Genomic DNA, 22,034 nt, shown 5'->3' on the forward strand with positions numbered 1-22,034 from the left:
TTCTGAACACATTAAAAATTAGTAAATTTGGATCTATAATGTTACTGTTAAATCAACCACCACTGTTTTCCAGCAAAGCAAAAGTTTAAGGAAAAAAGACAGGTTTTTCAAAACATTTAACATTCTGCTGCTGTTTCCTTTGGACTTTCATATCTCGTCTCTTCTATCACAAGGTGAAAGAGAGGAAGCTGAAGCATTTTCAATACCTTATTTGGATCTCCAGTGCTTCAGAGGCAGTGTTACACCTGCAGGATTTATTAATTTAAGAACTAAATCCAAAAGTATGATGTGGTCAGTTGTTCTAGCTTTTCTTTTTTTTTTTTTAGGTGAGGTGGTTGTTGGTTTGGTTTGGGTTTTTTTGTGCCTGTGCTGCCTTTTTAACATTGTGTATGACACAAATTGAGCGAAACCAGCAGCCTGTGCTTCTAAAAGGCGATGACTAAAACCTTGTCCACCACAGAACTGACTTTCCTGCTTGAATGCTTTGCAATACATGAGTTTCTTGGGGGGGCGGGGGGGAAGAGGAGACAGGGCAGGCAAGAAACAGACTGTACAAAGCCATCTTTTATGATGACTTTGTAATATGCGGTAAAGCCAGCAGGATATTGCTGTTTGAGTTAAAGACGGTTCCCAAGCTTTCAGCCTTGGCAGATCTGATCTATGTCCCAACTGCTGGCCTGCCCATCACGTAACAGATATACCTCTGGCACACAGCAGGAATGCGGACGTATACTCAAGGAAAACTTGCCTGCCCTGTGGTGATGGAGGTAGTCGTCCTCCCTGCGGGGAGGGTGTCCAGTAGCACACCAGGGTCTGCCAGCTGCCTTCACCTGTGGGCTGGCGCACGTGTGCGGAATCAGACGTGTGCCCGTCTCAGGGTTGGGGGAGTGTGTATTTTGGCACATGGCAAATCTCACAGTGATGTGAAAGGGCCAGTCAGAGGTTCTTCAGGGGAAGAGAGAAGCAGAGGGCAGGCTGCCTCGCATCAGATGACTCCCGAGTGCTCTGCGGCCGCATCTGCAGGCCACTGTGATGAACGTGGCAGCACAAGCGATGCACGTTCACTGATCTGGCAGCTCAATTTATGAGCTGCAGCCTGTGCATCTCTGAACTGTGTGTTTGACACTAGTTAAATGTGTGTTTCTAAAAGCTACTTACATTAGAAGAAATAGCCAATCTTACTTACAAAATCTTAAGCAAAGGAAAAATCCACGTCAGCTGTCAGTGCCCGGTTCCAGGAGTGAACTCCCCTCACCATTAGTGTGCCCCCTCCCCAGCTCTGTTCACTGGCTTCCTTCCTTCTGGCATCCTGAGATGCTTTCACCTCTCTGCTTTTACTTCACTTTTACTTCACTTTTGACTTTGCCTTTCACAGTTCACATCGGTCTCCTATAGCCTAAGCTTACCCTCTTGCCTTGTGTTTTCAAAGCAACAGCTTCAGGCCTCCTGTGCCTAGCGGAACATCCCTTCATCATTTTCAAAATAAATGATTATTCAGTACCACTCTTTGACCCGTTGTCCAAACTCCCTCTCTCCTGCGAAAGCCTTGACGACGGTAAGCTTCCAGCGCGCTGAGGCCATTGCCCATCACGCAACCCCAATCGCCTGGGGTTTTTCGTACTCCTATCAGAATGTCTAAATCCCCCTCTCTCCTCGTGTACTTCAATGGTACATTTACAAGGGAGCGACCATCCTTTTGCTGTCACTTGTAGTATTAGTTCATGCTATATGGTTTATGACTGGGGTCCCTGTGTCCTGGGACAATGTATTTAATGCACTAATCATTTATTTTTTTATTATTCCTTTGTGTGCTGTTCTTCAGAGAGCTTCCTCAAAGGTTTGCTCCCATGTTAAGGCATGGTGAGGTGGTACCTTAACAAGGGTGTTTGCCTGAGTAGGGTAACACTGGCGGAGTGCTGCAGAGATACAGGAACGCTGATTCCAGCCTGTTGAGAGCCGACACGGGTGTCTCTGGTGCTGTGTTGTGCTTTGTAAACACTCCTTGAGGTGTGCCACGTAGGCCTTCTCAGAAACATTTCAGTTTACGTATCCCTCCTGATTATGGATGGATACCAAAATGGGGTACACGATACTTATGAGAATTGTGGTGTCTACAGGTACTATGTAATTACAAACACGTATCTGTCCGTTCCTAAGTGTTCAAAATGTCTTGCAGTTCCTCTTTGTTTATTAGGATACTGTTTGCTAGTTTAGGCAATGCTGAAATTTGGGGTTTAAGCTGAGTTTAAGCTCCAAAGGCTTGGACAATAGTCCAATAGTTCCAAACAGCCACTGCCCCTCAGAGCTGCCTGTCCATTACCCTGAGCTCACCAGGAGTAGACAACCATACAATTAACAAAGAGTTTAACAGAGGCTGCCAACTGGCTGTATTTCCAGAAAGCTTGCAGGTTTTCTGAGTGGAGTTATTTCCCTGAAAAAGTGGGAGTAGGGAATGTCCCCCGTCAAGGATGGGCTGGTGTATGTAGAGGTTGGTACTGCCATGAGGTATTAATGAATTATAGAAAAGCAAGCAGTGGTTGAAGACAAATTAAATATATTGGTACAAGACTGAAGACTAAGCCAGTTCTTTCTGCAACAAAGGATGCTTACAAATACAGTTTATTTCATGATTTTATTCCTGAGTTTACAAAGGCATTACCATAAGTTAAAAATATGCAGATGCAAGTCCCATATAAATTCTCTTCAGCAACACAGACGAGAATTTGACTTGTTCAGAGGTCTTCCTTTGCCTGCAGGATAGCTGGTTTTATTAATTTTTTTTTCCTGTGTTGTTGTGACATGGCAGATTATTGGCCTGCTTATAATGTATATTTTACCATGGACTGGGACAGGTAATCTTAGCAGAGGTAGAGTCTGGACAACTTAAGTTCAAAAATGGAAAGCTGGGGTGGATATACAAGTAAAAACATAAATTGAACTCTTCTTCTTGCTAGCATATTGTGCCTTTTAAAGTAAGTTTCATATACATGCGAAGGGTAATATAAACATGCGTACAGTGCAAACAGGTGTATGTTATTCACAAAGTCATGTTCTGTACATTGCCTATTAAATCGCTTCACAGATTCAGTTCCACAAGTAGCAACAGTTTAAGCAGTTTCAGGTAAAATGTAATATGCTGACACCATTTTTTTGTACCTCCTGGGTATGGATAATCGACACAAATATTCCTTTAAATATTTGACAAAGAAAGCGTATTGCTGCTATAAGGATGAATCCTTTCTTGACCAGGCTCCCCAGATTGCCACCAGAAGGATCACGACAATCACTGTGTAAAGGGTATGGACTGTAGCAAGATCATCTCCATGCTGGTGCTTGAACCCAGAGGTGCCGTGCCAGTTCTCACTTTTGTTCCCATTGGTTTTCTGCCTGCGAGCATGGAGAGACTGTATCCTGTCATAGCAAAAAGCAAGACTAAGATTAAACATGATTTTTTTTATTAACAGTTCAATAGTGTTTATAACGACGTCCAGAGTGTGCATTGTATCATTGACTAGATTTGGGAAAGAGCTCTTCAAACTGTATGGGGCTAATGAAGTAATTTCCATAATTGGAAATGCAAAACATTTAGCAGCCATTTGGTGTTTCTCTCCCACTGACAGGCAGAGAGACTGGGTATGGGCTTGTTAGAGGACGCACAGTGCTCTTACTCTTCACTGTTGATACAGATCAGTTGTATGAGAAAAAACATACCCGTTCATTTTGCAGTATTATGAAAGTGGCAGGGTTTAAAAAAAAAGATTACCAGTTTCCAAAGCGTTAATCCATGGGAATAAGCACACCATGTGCTACGTGAGCTTCCCATCCTGCTCTGATAATGTCTTTCTATCTCTGCTTTTCAGGGGGGACTTCCCTCGGCAGTCTATGTCAAGCTATTCATTAGCCAAAGATACCAATCAGGATTAACTACACAAAGCGTATCTGCAGGATTCTCTGGAATAACATTTCACATTGCTTTGCCACCTTTCCCAAATGGTTTGAAAGTAGAAGTGTTAGCCTATGGTAACAGACCTCCAGTTATCTCCGCTGAAAATTGCCTGCTAAGCCCCAGTGGACCTGCTTCTTTTTTTTAAAAAGAAAAAAATGTTGAATGTCCACAATTCCATCGAAACTGGAAGGCCGAAAGGAGATCAATCAGCTTGTGATTTTCATGTAGCTTAGGGAGGGTCTGAGAAGTATTAGATGTATTACAGCTCTGGTTCATACATGTTCCTGCTGTTATTATCACAGAAGAGTAGGAGTTACCAAAAATGTTACTGCAGATACAGCTTATGAGTGAAGAGCTTTTAAACACAAATTATATTTATATACTTATGCACACTTGGAAGAGAGCTGTCAAAACTGATTTGTTAAAAATTGAAGACTAGGAAGTGCAATCTGCAAAGGTATATGGTATCAATAAAACAGAAGTTCTACAGCTGAGTTTTCACAGAAAGTAGCTGTAGAATTAGAAATAGACATTTCACATTTGTATTAGGACAAGGGCTACCTTCTGTCTTGTGTAACTGCAAATCAAATAGCATAATTCATGATCCTCTGCCAGCATAATGTGAAGACCACGAGAGGAATATTCTCCCCGTCAGTGGTTTGCTTTCCTGTTCCTAGCTGGGGGGAATGCAGTATGTGCAGCTTACCTCCTGGAAGCATTCATGGTGCCTTGGTGATTGCGTTCCCAATGAATCAGATTTCTTCTTGCAGAGAGGAAAAAGTTGTCCTGTTTTATCCTCGTTTCCTTGCACAAAAGAGGAAAATCTCCACTCAGTACCAACAGAAAGAATCTTTCTTCCAAGCCCACCAACTTGACGAATGCTAATCTGGGAGCGCTTGATATGTGACAATCAAAGTTCTCAAATTACTGGTTTTCTAAAGCTAATTTTGGCATAGTTCTTCAAGAAATTCCCTGGAGCAACTCACAAGGCAAGTAATGAGTAATCCCAACGACTGGCTTCTTTTAGCTGCTGGGATCCCTTCTTATAAACGGTAGCTCGCTGCTAAAGTGTTGCCAAATTCATAGCAACATAAGTAATGCACAGATGGAGGGTGCTGGTGATGAAAAATGCAGGATGAGCTGTAACTTAGAACTACTTTCTATTAGATCACAGGCTATTTTTGGGTAAAACTTAGTTCCTTTCTAGAACTGTAATTTGGTTTAACTCGCATGGAGTGACATTTCAAGCCACCATCATTTCAATGTGCTCTAATATTCAAATATTTTTATGAAAAAGTAGGTGCCTTCTTTAATAATGTGTTGGCTTTTATACCACAACCATATTCAATCAGCAGTCAATAAGCAGTATATCAGCACAAAAGAAAACATTTGGGCATTTAGGGTTGGTAACAAAGCCACATACATCCTGTTCTTCCCTGACCACCTGGAGCCGTCATTACCCAGAGGCTATGCCAATGCAGAAGGTCTCCCAAATCTGGGCATTGCATGATTAGCTGGGTTAACGGTGGCTTTAGTATAATGAATCCGATGGTCCAGCAACTATTTATAGGGCTCATGAATATACACATATAAATTTGTAGTTTATAAAAATAGGCCAAAGGGCTTCTTTCCCAAAACAAAATGTGAACATCATCTTGCATCACCTTTAAACTGCTAAAAAAAAAAAAATATTTCTCATTTAAATATTAGTTTAAGCTTATTGCCACGTATAACTGGTGTTAAGACAAATCTGAACTTGTAGTTCTGGTGCATTTCTAAAGGCTTTTGCCTTTCCTTCTCATAGCATTTATGTTTTTATAGAAAAAAATCGGTTCCTTTAGTTTTAGTAAAACAATTAGGAATTTCCAAACATGTCTTAGGATATCACACTCCAGAAATCCAAGACTGAGCTTGTTTACTCATACTCTTATCTGTCTTAAAACTCTTTTCCATAAATAACATTGAGACTGTGGCCATGTAATGGAAACTAATTGAGTCTCCATTTCTTCAAGTAAACTTGTTACAAGACTAGTACATCAATGTGCATTTCAATAGAAGTGCACGTGCTGGTTACTTCTAACAGCTCTGTGAGTAGAACTGTGTCACTGGAACCAGTGGAGCTACCCAGGACGTCATATCATTCTTCATTATTGCTAACACATTAAATATAGAAAAATAGAAATATTACAATGACTTGGAGGAAGAAATTCAGACATCAGTAAAGAATTACTGACTTGAATCACTTCTAGCTTTTTCAGACCTGATCCTGAGAATACTGGCAGTTACAACTTTTGGATTCTGTTTTCTTAAATAAAACATACAGAGTGGTAGATGCTGCAGTAAAAGCTGTACGCTGAATTTTTCCTGTAAGTTTTTAGTTTCCTTCATACATTTTTTTCTACTTCAGTCCTAAGATCTATAGCACTTACAGCCTATTTGCCCTTTCCCCATTAGTTTCATCTTGGTTTTCTGTTTCTTATTGATGCTTTCACTTTTTGACTGAACTAAGCAAAATGAGGTATGTGCAAGCCTCATCTCAGAAGTGTGAGATTGTTGATTTTTGGTCATATAATAAAATCTGGAGATCTCCCAACTTTTATTTTTCTATTGTATCATAATTTTCTTTGTGGAAAATTATCCTTCATAATGCCCATGGCCCAGTTTTGTTAATACAGCCGGGGACCCTTGCTCAACATACTGAAAAAAGAATTGCTGTTGAGCTAGTAGTGAGACATTTTATAGGCTAAAGCAATGCAAGAGAAGAACGGTAGGTAAAATCATAGAACTGAAATTGTTACATCAGTAACAGTAATTCAGGGACCCATGAGAAAAACACCGAAGAGAACAGGTATAAAATCCTGAGAGAAAAAGCTGGACAGAAGCTCTGTAATAATGAGGACTGGCCTGTTTTACGAGCAACAAAGCCCGACACTTCCCCACCTGACGGACCAGTGCCTGCCAGGAGGGACTCCTGGGGTGATGGGGGGGAGGAAAGGTGGGAGGTGAGCGTGTTAACACTCGGCCTAGTGGCCTATTTGTCCCGGCCATTTCCTGTGCGTATTAGCCAATACATAGGATACTCGCTATATACTCAAGTTGCATATACACTGCTTGCAGGACTCCAGGAAAGATACCGAAATATAAGTGGCCAAGTAGAGAAAGCGTTACGAAATATTTTGTCTATACGAAAATCTGCAGGTTACGATCAACCATTCTTATTCAGCTGCTAGATTCCAGTCCAGTGATTTAGTTAGTCATCCCGAAATACTCAGAATACGTGACTTGACTGCAATTTCTGAGAAAACCCTAAGGACTGCACAGCATTAAACGTCAGAAGAAATGTGGAAGAGTGGTGTTTTCCTGGTGTTTCTTACTGACATGGGTCTACTTTTAAAGCTATTCTATTGGTCAGCCTATATTAATTGGCAGTAGCCAGGACTGACATCCAGGAATCTCACTATTCCTTATGTCAGCTTAGCAACAGGTACATATCCCTTTTGGTGCAGTTAAGTTACTCGGACAATCATATCCAGCAGAGGTGTGGAGGAAACAAAAGGAGTTCATCTTCACCCTCCACCATAGAAGGCGTGGCAGCTGTGCTGGGAGTCACCCCAAGGCCCTGCACCCCAGCAGGACTCTGAAGCCAAGTGCTTCAGGAGTGCCCAGACAACTCCTGGGCTCCCTGCAGGTCCTGGCTGCAGGTCTGCAGACGCCTACTGCGGACACCGATCTCCCCACACGGCAGGCGCGCGGAGGCTTTCCCTTCCATTGCTGCCACCACCACGGCTGCCGAGGTCAGCCAGGCAAACCGGGCTCTGCAGCGACAAGCCACGGGGACGAAACAGCAAGGCCGTGGCCTGCACTTGAGGAGCGGAAAGCGCCAAAGGAGCGGCCTGGCCTGCGAGGCTGAGCGGGGCAGGAGGGGCTGCAGCCCCCGATGTGGCTGCTGGCAGCCATCGGGCCACCCCACTGGCACACACAGCAGCCTGCTGGTCTTGGGTGCTGTGATGCTCCAGAGGCCCATCTCTAGTTCTACCAGCCCGTGAGTAATTACATATATTTAATCTGTTAAAAGCTGGCCGTGGTACGTGGGCGAGGCCCAGCAGCGCGGAGCAGGCCCGGCACTGCGCGGCGACCGTTGGGGAGCCGCGGCCAACTACAACCCCCAGAGTGCCCCGGGGCCGGAGGGGGGGCGGTATTGTTTGAACCGGCCAATGACGGCACGCGGGGCGCGTCACGTGAGGGGGGTGCGATTTCAAACGTCCAGGCGGCATCGCGGCGCTGGTTCCTGCTCGGCGGCCCCGCGGAGGTAAGCGGCGCCCCGGCCCCTTCCCCGGCGTCGCGGTGCGGTGTCCGGAGGCCTTCCGCCGCGGCCCGGCTGCAGAGGGGCCGTTGCGGTGGGGAGGGCCTACGCGAGCTCGCCTGGGGTGGGCCGGTGGGAGATCGGCGGGCGGCTCCGCGCGGCTTGGGAGCGGCTCCGCGCACGCCGGGCAGCTTCTCCTGCCCCGCGGTGTGTGCGTGGGGTCCCTCGGCTGCGGTGGGCTCTGCTGAGCCGGCCCGGGTAGGTCCGTGCGCGGCGTTAGTCCGGCGGCACCGCATGAGGTGCTCTTCGTGAGGGTCTCCTGGCTGCCTCTCGGCAAAGCCCGAGGGGTCGTGTCACGGTAGGGGCGAGGCTACCTTTGCTCACAGGAAGATCGTATTTGATGGGTTGCTGACCACAAATGAACGGCAGCGCGCGTTTCCCCTGCGGAGCAGAGAGGTGCTGGGTCTCGGTTATGCCAGTCTGGAGTTAGTGCTATGAACAGGGGTTTTTTAGCCTGTGGGGTGGCAGTGTTCTGCTGCAGCTGTCTAGCTGGGCTGTCCATTGCAGCTGTATTCGCATAAGGAGTTCAGTTGCTGAACACGGAGTTTGCGTTAAGGAATTTCAGAAATCCTAGGCATCACTGTTGTATCTGAAGGCTTTTTACAGAGGTTGCAACACTTTGCGTATACATAGTCTCAGATAATTCAATAGCACGTTTCAAGAGAGGATGGTGAAGTGTGTAACATCCTGTAAACTATGTCCCTAAACATAAGAACAAGTCTTATGAGGAGCAGCTGAGGGAGCTGGGGTTGTTTAGCCTCGAGAAGAGGAGGCTGAGGGGAGACCTTATCACTCTCTACAACTACCTGAAAGGAGGGTGTAGAGAGGTGGGGGTCAGTCTCCTTTCCCAAGTAACAAGTGATAGGACGAGAGGAAACGACCTCAAGTTGCACCAGGGGAGGTTTAGATTGGATATTGGGAAAAATTTCTTCACCAAAAGGGTGGTCAAGCACTGGAACAGGCTGCCCAGGGAAGTGGTTGAGTCCCCATCCCTGGGGGTATTTAAAAGACAGGTAGATGTGGTGCTTAGGGACGTGGTTTAGTGGTGGACTTGGCAGTGCCAGGTTAACGGTTGGACTGGATGATCTTAAAGGTCTTTTCCAACCTAAACATTTCTATAACATATAAGAGTCTTCAAAGGGAATGTTTGCCTCCTTGCTAATTTGGCAGTATCATAAAATTTTGTGACCTTATTGTTGTTTTTTTAAACCTGATGCATAGCTAATTCTGTGTTTTCCAGACACTATGGAGGAAGGAAAAGAAATGGCAGCACATTGCTCCAGTCGTGCAACTGAAGAAAAAATGGGTGTTTGCATGAGCAATGGTAGGTGGAGAACATGTTGGGATATTCTCTACCTGGTGTATCCCTTATTAAAAGTTAAGACAGTTCAGATCAGTAGACCTCCTGTATCTGCTTTATATCTCATTCTGTGTACTTGTTTCCTTGCATGGGCTGCTGCTGCCAGTCTCAGACTTACAAGCCTCCTCAAGAGCTTGTGGAGTACTAGTGCTAGAGCATGTGTAGTAGTCACATGATGTCATCAATGTCTCTTCTATATATCTAATCTGAGCTCCTCCTCTTTCCTTATCTAACAGCTGTGGATTCAGTTAATATTTAGTGTATATATTAGCTAATAAGCAAACTAATCTTTCTCACTGGCTCCTATTACTGTCCTGTGGTGATCGGAACCAGAAAAGAACTGACTGATAGCATAACTGCATTGTCATAGAGCTCTAGATTCTATATTCTCACTTTTCTTGTTTGGAGGCTGCTGATACCCTTTCCCACAGCCAGATCCCGTGTTTCTATTATGGATGCTTAGAAATTAGCATTGAGATCTTTCGATATTTGAGCATCTATCACAATTATGATCATATTCACAGCTGTACCTTCAAATTCTTTGACCTAAAACATGTTTTTATTATTTTAATTATTTAAACTTGGTAGCTAAAACTTTCTTTGCCGTCTGACTTCAGCTTCACCAAATTATCAAAGCATAATGCAATAATTTTTATTGCAAATCCCCACTGTGACAAAATCCTTGTTGTTATAGTTTCAGGCTTTCCTCTTCTGACTGATGAAAAATTTGATTTTGACCTTTCACTCTCTCCAGCAAGGTAAGTGAAGGGTCTGCAGGTAAATATACCTTTAAAGTGGACACACGTAAGGTGCTGGGCTGACTTACTTTTCTTTGTAGTGGAAATGAAGATGAAGTTTTTGTTGGACCTTTGGGACACAAAGAAAAATGTATTGCTGTCAATATTGAAGCAAAAAAAAGTGCTGAAAAAAAGAGTGCACCTGCTTCTGATGATAAACTCATGTGGAGCCCACTTACAGGAGAGAAATTTGTGGAAATTTTCAAAGAAGCTCATTTGCTAGCACTGCAAATACAGACTGGAAGCAAGAATGAACAGACTAAAATAAGCCAATCAGAAGAACAGGAAAACAAGATTATAGAAAAATTTGTGGAGGACTCAAAGTCAAAATTGAAAATACTGAGAAACCAAAACATAGAGAAAAGTCCCAGGGCTGTTAAAAGGGAGACATACTGTGTGTGGGAGAGCCCAGCATGTCAGCTGCCACCTTGTTTTCAGAAGGAATCAGATAAACTTTTGTCAGATGACAAAACACATGCTCTTCATACTCCTCCAAACAGAAGCCCTGTTAAAATTCGTGTATCTCCTACAAAAATTGCCAGTTCATCTCTGACACAAGAACCAAAAACTAAGGAAAGAAATATGAAGGCAACTGGCAAACTGCCAATGGCAAAACCTTCTTCTACTCTTGGAAAAAGCAATTTGTTGACTATTGAAAAGGTAAAGACAGCTTCTGGGCAGCAATGTTTTCTTTAAACATGGCCTTTGTGTGTGTTAGGAATGTTTAAACTGTCTACGAGCTTTTATTTTTAAAAGTGAACTTTAATCTTCTGATGTTTCTCTACCTCATAAGATCCTTAGGCAGGAAACATTATTATATATAAAGAAGAAAAGTCAGGGCAGATGCTATAGTATAGCAGCCAACTAATTTATCTATTATGACAATGTAAAGCATCTGTAGGCAAATTTCTTTTCCATTGTATTCTGGTTTTGTGAATACCATCATTCCTGGGTTTTGTTTAAACACTGTTTTGTTGCTGGTAAAATTACTGCACTGTTCTTAGTGACTTAATCTGCAGCAATGGCTTTGTTTACTGTTAACCCTTGTCAATGGAGGTGAAGGAGGGGGAATCCACAATTATTTTGATAGGACAGGAAAAAGCTTTTCGCTCTAGTTCTGTCCACAACTTCTCTCAACCATGAAAAGCACTGATTAATGGTATTACATTTAGGATGTGGCTATGTGACCAACTGAAAATGTATTCCAGGATAACATGGAAACAGTTGTGTTAGTGACCTTGTGTGCACAAATCCCAGTCTCTAGACAGAATATCTTCTGGATTTTATTGCTTTACACCTTATGGCTTAGGCTCCAGTATGTACTGCAGATTTTACTGAAAATGTAGTATTGACTCCTTGGGAACTATCACCTATAGAAAACAGGGGACCCTTTGATTCCTTTGTGGTATAAGTCTCTTCTTGATTTTGGGTGCTATAAGAAAAGGCACAGTCTTAAAGCTTTGACTAGCCAAATTGTACCCCACTGTCTAAATAGACAGTTTGGATGATGCAGTCTACTATTGTAATATCTCATCTTTTGGAAAGCTGGAGTAAAGCAGAAGAATATGAATTAAATGGAGATCTCATAGTTGTAAGGAACAGCTGTTACAGTATGTAGATGAACATGATTATATGGAATTTGTGCTGATGAATTGCTGTTGCAGAACTGTCCTTAGGTTGATGTCCAATATCTGGGTTCAAGCATGTTCTAGTACTTAGCAAATACATTCACTAGACTAACTTTAAACTATATTAGTCTAAAGACTAAGGACTTGACTGGGTTCAAAGGCTTCTTCATTGACTGTTGTCTTGGTTTCTTAACAAAACCAATTTGCGTAAAAAGCATTATAGTGGTTTCTAAAAACACTAGTAGCTTTTAAAATGTTGCATTGAAATTTGCAGCCCAAACCAGGAAAACATACTAGTATTTCTACAAAAAGAGACTTGAACAGCATGGGATCATCTGAAGATCTAATTTCTGATATATCTAGTGCTGCTTCAGATGTCTTTGAGTCTTCGTTCAGTGGCAGTTCCTCAGCACAAGACAAAAAAGCCCTTCCTGCACCGAGTAAGGTAATAGCAAGCATTCTTAATATGAAAATAATTTTTGTGATGTTCCGATAAAAAGAAAAAACTGAATACAGTTTACTTTCTAGTTTAAAGCTACATTGTTGGGTATAATGGTTTTACAGAAAAGTAGTCTCTGTTCTGTAATTGCCATTCTTGAACGTGTGTTCTAAGTCTATAACACAATGAACATACTTAAGAGCCAACTATAAATGTGTTGGATTAACAAGCATTACCTTTCTTTTTAAAGCACTAGCTGCAGGTAAGTGATCAATAATTTTCTCAGAGAAACAAAGTTTTTGATGTGTGTAGTTAACATATGTACAATAGGAAAAGGTTGCCATAACTTGTATGAAGGTAGAATACCTATAGCTGTCAGGAGTTGTTTTGAAGCTTTAGGCACCTGCTTCCATGCTGCATGCCACTTCACAGAATCACAGAATGGTTGATGTTGGAAGGGACCTCTTGAGGTAATCTGGTCCAACCCCTTGCTCAAGCAGGGCCACCTAGTCAGTTGCCCAGGACCATGTCCAGACAACTTTTGAATATCTCCAAGGATGGAGACTCAACCTCTCTGGGCGACTTGTGCCAGTGCTTGGTGACCCTTCCAACAAAAAAAGTGTTTCCTGATGTTCAGAGGTAGAACCTCCTGTGTTTCAGTCTGTGCCCGTTGCCTCTGGTCCTGTCACTGGGCACCACTGGACGCTGTCCTCTCAGATATTTGTATATATTGATTAAATCCACCTTGAGCCTTCTCTTCTCTAGGCTGAACAGTCCCAGCTCTCTAAACGTTTCCTCAGATGGGAGATGCTTGAGTCCCTTAATCACCTTAGCGGCCCTTTGCTGGACTCCTTCCAGTAGCTCCAGATCACTCTCTGGGAGTGATTGGAAGAGAGGAGCCTGGAACTGGACACAGATCTTCAGGTGTGGCCTTCCCAGTGGTGAGCAGAGGGGAGGATCACCTCTCTTGACCTGCTGGCAACACTCCTCCTAATGCAGCCCAGGGTACCAATAGCATTCTCCGCTGCAAGGGCACATTGCTGGCTTGTGTTCAACTTGTCCACCCGCACTCCCAAGGGCCTTTTCTGCAAAGCTGCTTTCCAGCTGGTTGGTGCCCAGCGTATACTGGGTGCCTGGGTGTTACTCCTTTTATTCTTTAATCCCTTTAAGTCCATACTCAGGTTTGTGGCAGGAATAAAAATAACAGTCCACCTCCTAGATCTGATGTTCCAGTTCTGTATAATAACCCGGATATAATGCACTGGTTCTAAGAAAATTCACTTTTTAAACTGTAATCTGAGGAAGGAGCTTCTCTAAAATTCACAACTAAAAAGCTATAATACCAAGAAAAAGCATGGCAAAATAATGTGTTAAATAGGTTTTTTTGCTTTTGAATAAACTATATTCTCTGATTCAGCCTGGCTTAAAGAAGATAACACATCTGAAACTTCCTGGTGTTGCCAGTGGTCTCACAAGAAAGACGACTTCATCTTTGTCATCAGTTTCCAGCGTGAACTCAAGTCTAAATTCAAGTTTACCCATTTCTCCCATAGGAAAAAATGGTAATCACTCTTACTATAGATTTGTGCCACAAATCAATTTTGAAGTAGCTAAGCATGTCTTGGACTGTGGGTTTGGATATGTTTTAATGGTGTCCAGTACATACAAGCAGTAAGGAATGTGTTTAATGGAGAATAAGATTTTGTGGACTAAAGAAATCTTAGACTTCTATCATTTGTAAAAACTAGATTCATGTAAGCCTGGTGCCTACATGCGCGGGTCTGACACAGCTAGAAAGTAAGCAAAGTCTCAGGAAACCTGGTCTTTTTGTACATGATCTTCTCTATTATAGCTAAGTATGTGAGCTTCTGAATGCTGTAAGCTTGTCTAACTTGAACTAAAAAAAAAAAAACCAAAACAACAAACCCAACACCAAAACAACTGAAATACGGAAGGAAGGTGGAAGGCCTAGTTCTGAGTTTCTGTAAGCCTAATAAAAGGATGAGTTTTACTTGAGCAGGTTGAAAAAAAACTCTGGGGACATAACTGAATACAACCAAGAGGCTTATACTATAATGAAGACATCAATTTGGCCCTTTCAGTAAGCCTCAAAGGATCAGGAAAATCATCTCCTAAAAATACTGACAGATGTAAGCGCTACAGTTCTTATAGATCTATCAAGATACCTAGTTACTGAACATTTTTATTTTTTACTTTGTTTCTGGGTGGATAATAATATATCAGTAAAAGTTAAAGAATTATTTTATATGATGGAAGTGTCCAGCCAAGATTCATCCTATTAATGAAAGTAACCTACTGACTAAAAGTAAGAACCATACAGAAAACTGAGAAAAGCACTCGTGGGGTAGTTCAGCCTGTGGTGTTAATCAGTGTAACTTGAACCTTCTTGAATGCCTGCTTAAGGGAACAGAGCCAACTGTTGGGAGAAAATGTTGAAAATGTGACTTGAATCTGCAAGCTGTTTTGGCATTTCTTGAAGAATATTCTTTGACTTGATTGCAGTAATTCAGGAATTTGGTGAGGAGACTTTCTAAAACAGACAAAATCACTGGAGAATTCAGGGAGTAAGTTTTCAGTAGTTGTATGTGTTCTCCGTAAACTTGAGTTGTTTGAACATAAGTGCTGTAAATTGCTGTTTTTCTTTCCTGTGTGAGTCTAATTATTCTGCTTAGTCAAAAACTTAGCAATAACTGATGATTCAGAAGTATAACGTAACTTTCTATTTCAGGAAAATCAAGCATGTCTTCAAAAGCTAGTGTGAGTGGCTCTAAGCTTTTGTCTAGTACAAACAGGCTGGCCCTTGTCAGACCTACCAGAGTGTCATCTCTGCAGGCTGCCAATACTGAGAAATCCAGGAAGCAAGCAAGATCAGCTAGTATTCCCAGAATATCTAGTGCTGTAAGCTTGGCTAAATCTTCAGCTTCTGCAACATCATCTGAGGCTGTAGGCAGTGGAATTCAGAGGCTGAGCTCAGTTCCCAGTCTGCAGAAGCTATGTCAGCAGAACAAAGATGGAAGTGCAACAAAAGGAAGCCTGTGTCCAAAGCCCAAGGCTAGAGTTTTGTCCGTTCCTACAAGTCAAACTAAGGTTCCAGTGAAGACTGGAGGTAAGCACATACTTTGCATGACCTGTCTTCTAACTTGGCTATAAAAAGCAAATGTTACCTTGAATGCTTATTTGTTTCATTACACTTCTGTCCACCTCTTGGAAGGAATTAGTATTTTAACTGAAAGGTATCTGTTATAAAAAAAAAAACACATGAGTGTGGATACCAATTAACAAAACTTTTCTCTTTAGATACACCGCCAAACAAATCAGCACCAAAAGCAACGCCATCTCTTGGATTAACGTTTTGTGGCACACTTGGAAGGTAGGGCTTAACTGAAAATTGAACGTACTGAGGCACGCTTCTTAGAATGCAACATGGTTGGGTCTCACAACTATCTTTAAAAGTTCTAATTTGATTGTCTGGTCCCTTGAGACCCTCCAGGTTAGCTGTGTTAATGCCTATTAGAACTGATTTTAAAAGAAAAAAAAAAACACAACCCCAAAACTAAACCAACCACCCGCCACTCTCTTCAGAAGAATAGGGTTTTCTTTGCAGTGCTAAACAGAGGCATTCAGAAAAGAATTCTTCTGAAGTAAAGCCCTTACTATGCTGTGTTTATCAACTTTATGATGATTACTGTTCCCTTACTGACCAAAGGGAAACTGGTTTCTATTGTTTGGTAGAATAGTTTGAATAAAACTGTTTCTAGAAGTTTTTGGCTAATGCATGTTCCTTTTTCAGTGCCATGGCAGTCAGCACTCCTTTGAAAGCCTCAGAAGATGTGATATTCCAGAATTCTTGTTTTCCTGAGAGGGCTGTCTCCGTGACTCCTGCCAGTCTGAAACGGTCTGGCTTACCTACACCTGTTCGTCGCTTCTCAGGATTTCCAGTGGTGACTCCTAAAACTGCACCAAGAATGGCATTTTCTCCACATGCTGCATCTGTTCGCCAAAGTTGCAGCTTTTCTACCAAAAAGACTCTTACAGCTGGGTAAGAGAGAAACCTCCATATATGAAATGAGTATTGTAGGCAAACTGCCTCTAAATGAATTTTAATGATGACTTTCAGGTTTCAAGGACCTCTGCTAAATGTTAGAATAAAACATTTGAGCAGAGATGCTGTATGTGCCTAATAAAGATTTATATCTTGTGACTAGTAAAATACTATAAGCCTTACTGAGATGAGTCAATATCTAACATTAAGGAATTATAATCTCCAATAGGAAATTATTTGTATTTCTTGAGCTAGCAGACAACTTAAGACTTTTTTCTGATGCTCTGACTGGAAACAGATTTGGCGTTGGTGTTATTTTGCTATTGCCTTCTGATGAAGGGAAGTAGCTGGCTAAAATACATATTGTCCTTAACTTTGTTTTATACTGTTGCCAGTGCTTCTGTAAAATTACACTTTGTTAAAGCATCAGTCAAAAAGCCAAAGATTTCATTGACTGACCTTTAGTTTCTGAGCAGGTTTACCTATGTTTCATTTGAAATAATTGCTTGCAGAACGGGTGAATCTTACACTGTTGTTAATTATGTTTGTTTTCTGTGAAAATAACATTTCCTTCTTCATATTACCAGCCCAACATCTTCTCACAAGTGCCATATATATGTATGCAGGCTTGCTTCATGGTTGGTGGAAATGAACAGTATTAAAGCAGGAATGATTCATGGCTAGAAAACTCTTCCTGTATGTTATGTTACTTAGGCTAAATGTCCAAAATAGTCTTTTCTTTCAAGGAAACAATTACTCTCTCTATAATGACTTTATCATACTAATCAACCCCTGGTCCTCCAGCTGGTGTCAGTACTTCCTCTCAGCAGGGACTGAAGTGGGCTGCTCAGTGATGCAATATCAGTACTTGTTTGCTAGTTGTTTCTTCAAAGTCTAAGAAACCCAAAATCCCATGTGTGAAGTTTAGGCTGCATGTATATGTCAATTTAAGATGAAATTTCTTCATCATCCTGAAGTCATTAGCTCTTTTTTTTTTTTGCATGGGTAGCCTATAAATTTGTTGCAGCATGAAATATCTTGTATTTTGCAGGTAAGTAGCATGCTTTTGGATGAAAATATAGGAAGCCTTTTGGTCATTAAAACTTGGGGTAAAAATGAGGTTAGGGCATTGGCTTGTCTGTCTTTAGTAGTTCATGCTGATTAAAGAACTCAGTTATTGTTGATGCTCTTTTCCCTAGCTCTAAACAGACAAAAGAGAGTAAGACACAGATATCTTCTTCAGAAGATGATATATCTCCTCCACCTGTGCTACCTCTTGCACTTAACTTCTCACCAGAAAAAACTGATATAGAAGTAGTAGAAAACAAATCAAAAGAGGCTGAAGTACAAAATCAGCTGGCTGAAGAGAAACAAACTGAGGTAAGAAATGACAATACATTTTTCTACAGAACTACTAAGTAAACTCCTTGAAAATAAATTATTTCAAGATAAAGGATAAGTAGGAAAACCACTTCAGTACACACGAAGTTAAAAATGGATTAATGCTAATCGTGTGCACCCTCTAGTGCCTATTTTTATCACTGAACATCTGTTCAGAGTTTCCACTAAGTTTGTTCCTATCTCAAAGCTGAAGGGTCAAATACTTGCAGATTTCATATCAAATTTCCACTTCTGGATAAGTGCTGTGAAATCCTTGTGGATTTGATTAGAAAAGCAGTGTCTCAGGGCGGTTCCAATTGCAGCCATAAAGCCCTTTTAGGAAAAAATATGCACTGCTGTAGCTGAATTCAGTCACTTAACAGCAGTGCAAATCAGCATGCAATGAGTGAGAATTAAACCTAAAGCCCACGTAGTAGTAAACTTAGTGAAGTGTCATGTACTTAGTCCAGTGAACATTTTTGCCCTCTCCCAAGAATCTACAGGCTTTACATTGAAAGCTTGCGCTCCACAGGCATTAAGGAGAAAGGACTGAACTGGTAGTTCTGAAATATTAATCTGTCAAAGTGGCTATTGATTTACAAATATTCAGGTGTAGAATAAACTGTAGATTAATTACTTGATGTTATTGCATCAGTGTTTTCCTTGTTAGCTTACTTGATGACATGAAGTATCTGTTACAGAATTGCTTAGCACATGTATAGAGTAGTTAAACGGGACAAAAGCATAACTAAAGTTTGGAGCTCTACAGAATAGTTCCTATGGCTAAATAATACTGCACAATAATTGTAGTCAAGTAATTTAAACACTAAGATTTATTACTCTTCTATTTTAAATTTGGCTCAACTCTGCTTTTAAGTGAAAAATGGTTTCATGCCCCAAAGAGCTCTTTTGCTTTGTCTCGCTGCATTTTCCCTATTTCCGATGCCAGCCATTGGCAGAGCAAGAGCTGAGATTTTTACACTGTGTGCAAACAATCCTGCATTAAAAATACCCAACCTGTAAATTAAGCCTGTCCTGTGATTAGCTGTATAAGCTAAATTGACTGCCTAAATGTTTGTGAAGGAAGCATGGAGAACAGAGGGGGGGAAAACCTGAACTATCTTTTTTTTTTAAGGCCTTACTGGTAGATGTTGGAGTAGAAAAATCTCTCCCACACGCTTTGGAATGTGAAAGTAGACCTCTGATTGACCTTTCCAATACTCCTGAAGTGAATAAGATTACTCCTCTAAAGCCTATATTCCCAGGGCAGGTAAAGGTAAGTTATATTCATAGAATCATAGAATGGTTTGGGTTGGAAGGTGCCTCAAAGATCATCTAGTTCCAACCCCCTGCCATGGGCAGGGACACCTTCCACTAGACCACGTTACTCAAAGCCCCATCCAACCTGGCCTGGAACACTTCCAGGGAGGGGGCATCCACAACTTCCCTGGGCAACCTGTTCCGGTGCCTCACCACCCTCATAGTGAAGAATTTCTTCCTTATATCTAATCTAAATCTACCCTTGTCCAGTTTAAAGCTGTTACTCCTTGTTCTATCACTATCTGCCCTTATAAAAAGTCCCTCTCCAGCTTTCTTGTAGGCCCCCTTTGGGCACTGGAAGGCTGCTATAAGGTCTCCCCGCAGCCTTCTCTTCCCCAGGCTGAACAACCCCAGCTCTCTCAGCCTGTCTTCATAGTCTTCTGGTGCAAATATGCTACCAGAAAAATGCCAATTGGCTGCATATACTTGTCTGCAGAACAGCTCCACAATACTGTAAGAATTATTTAATATTAGCTCAGTATGTTCAATATGATACTACATACTAAGGTGCTCTTAAGCAAAGAGAACATAATGTTTAAAATCAAACAATGTGCTCTAAACTAGAGCTCAGTGAGCAATCTGCAAGTAAGAAAAGGAGGAGGATGGAGAAAGAACTTAGTGCTTAAAGCAGTTGTTAAAGAATGAAACCGTTCTGAAGCATGAAGTGAATGCTGTCTTCAGTAGAGTAGGCATGCTGACTCTTGTTTTCCTTTTCTTGAAATTTTCAGTTCTTGGCAGCAGCAGCTCATTTTCAGCAAAAAAGCAAGGCTGTCTCTCCTGTTTAACTCCTCTCCTAATCCCCTCCTTAACTGAAAGATGTGCGTTGGAATTACTCTTAAATTTGACAGGCATTTCTGGGCAAGTGTTTTTTGTACACTAGTGGCTTGAAGGTAGATATGCCTTTAGGTATTGTCAGATAAATGGTGCTAACTATGAGGATGTAGCCTTTGATGACATTAGATGTAGTTGCAATCAATTTAGTATCAAGTCCTTCAAAGTATCTCAGAAGAGGATCACAGAAGTCTGACTTCTGGGGGCATGTTCAGAGGAGTTCAGAAGTGCTCTGCCCTGCCTGGATGCCAGTGTCACTTGAATATGCGTAGTAGTGAAACTTAGGAGAAAAGCCTTTTAGGCTTTTAAGGTGAGTATGGGCAATAACCACCTTGTGAGAAGCTTGGGCTTGTCTAAGGAGGAGCTAGATGTTTAAAAACCTGAACCTAAAAGCTTGAGCGTGGTGCTTGTATCTGTCTTCCGGATGCTAATAGGAATCCTAATAAAAAAAAAAAAAGTACTTGAGAAGACTATGTTAACAGAGATTATTGCTGCTAGTAGTTAGGACAACAGCTGACTACAATAGCTAAATTTTATTGTTTTTCTTTCAGCTAATTGATTTGAGTTCGCCTCTTATCACTCTGAGTCCTGACGTAAACAAAGAAAATCTGGATTCCCCTCTACTGAAGTTCTGAACTTGAGTTGAAATGAAGAATTCTTGGCATCTGTGATCTTTAAAGTGTTTAGGTGTTACTCTTCACTCGTACAGGTTTTTTTTTTTTTCTGAGGATGGTACAGATTATCTGATGAACTGCATTAACACAATAGAATTCTAACAGCCTTGATATAGTCAAACCAAATCTGATTAATGGTTCTGCTCATGGATGTGCTGCAATGTATTTAAACTGTGTTGCTCTAAGGCAAAAAGGGATATTCTCTGTATTGGTAGCCTGTCTCTCTTTATTTCCTACCAATTATCCCTTGATTCCTTATCCCCTATGTGTAATGAAGATTTAATTTAAAATAAATGAGTTCTTTACCAGACTGTTGTACAAAATAGCAACCTTTTTCTTACAGGCTTTTGTTAGACTGTTTTAGTGTTTCACTAACAAATGTTAAGATGTAGGTAAAGCTAGTGGACTTCAGGGTGGTTTTTCATACAAAAGTGTAGCAAGTTTGGAAATAAACGTTTTACTACTGAATGCTAATGGAATACACTAAGAGCAACAGCTGAATTTGTGTGATTCAAAGGAGAAAGCAACAGCTTGTTACTGCCAGATGGTTTAGCCTTGACATTTGAAGGTTAGACTTGAACTTTCTCACTCTCAAAGAATAGAAAAACGCTTTCTTGCTTGAATTTGCCACACTTGGATAATACATGGAGATTTGAAATACAGGGAGGTGAATGGAAATGAAAATGCACACTGTAGTAGCCTGTAAATGTTGAAGCAACAAGCCTGCCTTGGAGACTAGAGACTTCTGCCGTGTATGTACTAGTTTAATATATTTACGAAAGTTTATCAAGAGATGGAAATGGATTTTCAGCTGTTTAATTCAAAAAGTGGTGGAAGTTGGAGACTCCAAGTGTTTAAGTAGATATAAGGGTTCAGGTGAGTTTGTCAAACACTTTGATGCTGAACAAGGCTGCTGCCTTGGTTTTATCTGAAGGCACTTGCCTACTTCTCAGCACAGCTGCCTTTTCTGTGGTGACTGCGCTCTCGGACTCTGTTCTGAATTAAGGCCTTTGGCCAGATTGTGAAGGCTCTCCTGAGTCAGGAAACAACCATGCTACCTGCTCCTGCCAACTGTGAACCATAGAAACGTGGAATTTGTATACTTTCTTTGCTTGTTCCTGCTTTTTTCTTCTGTGAAAAGCAAGAGGGCTGCTTCAACCGAAGCATTTACTAAAACTTTGAGCCAGTGCTGTGCAGTTAAATGCAATACTCAAACCAGGTCCTTAACTTGTC

The 22,034-nt window shown here is 41.5% G+C and overlaps 1 protein-coding gene across 2 annotated transcripts; it reads left to right on the forward strand.

Moving 5' to 3' along the window:
- The first annotated feature begins 7,955 nt into the window (after positions 1 to 7,955).
- GTSE1 (G2 and S-phase expressed 1) lies at positions 7,956 to 22,028 on the forward strand. Of its 2 annotated transcripts, none has more exons than XM_087765962.1 (12): positions 7,956 to 7,988; positions 9,550 to 9,633; positions 10,364 to 10,427; positions 10,508 to 11,126; positions 12,369 to 12,539; positions 13,951 to 14,095; positions 15,283 to 15,660; positions 15,852 to 15,924; positions 16,345 to 16,593; positions 17,796 to 17,976; positions 19,112 to 19,252; positions 20,679 to 22,028. In XM_087765962.1, exons 2-12 carry the CDS (start codon positions 9,555 to 9,557, stop codon positions 20,760 to 20,762), a joined length of 2,184 nt encoding a protein of 727 aa, XP_087622088.1. In that variant the 5' UTR covers positions 7,956 to 7,988; positions 9,550 to 9,554; the 3' UTR covers positions 20,763 to 22,028. The 2 variants fall into 2 exon arrangements, with proteins under 2 accessions (XP_087622088.1, XP_009461145.2); XM_009462870.2 differs by lacking the exon at positions 7,956 to 7,988 and adding an exon at positions 8,203 to 8,255.
- Positions 22,029 to 22,034: the final 6 nt, after the last annotated feature.

The sequence above is a fragment of the Nipponia nippon genome, unplaced genomic scaffold (genome assembly GCF_047370975.1).
Source record: "Nipponia nippon isolate SJK-2023a ecotype South Korea unplaced genomic scaffold, ASM4737097v1 scaffold_3, whole genome shotgun sequence".
NCBI classification, from domain to species: Eukaryota; Metazoa; Chordata; class Aves; order Pelecaniformes; family Threskiornithidae; genus Nipponia; species Nipponia nippon.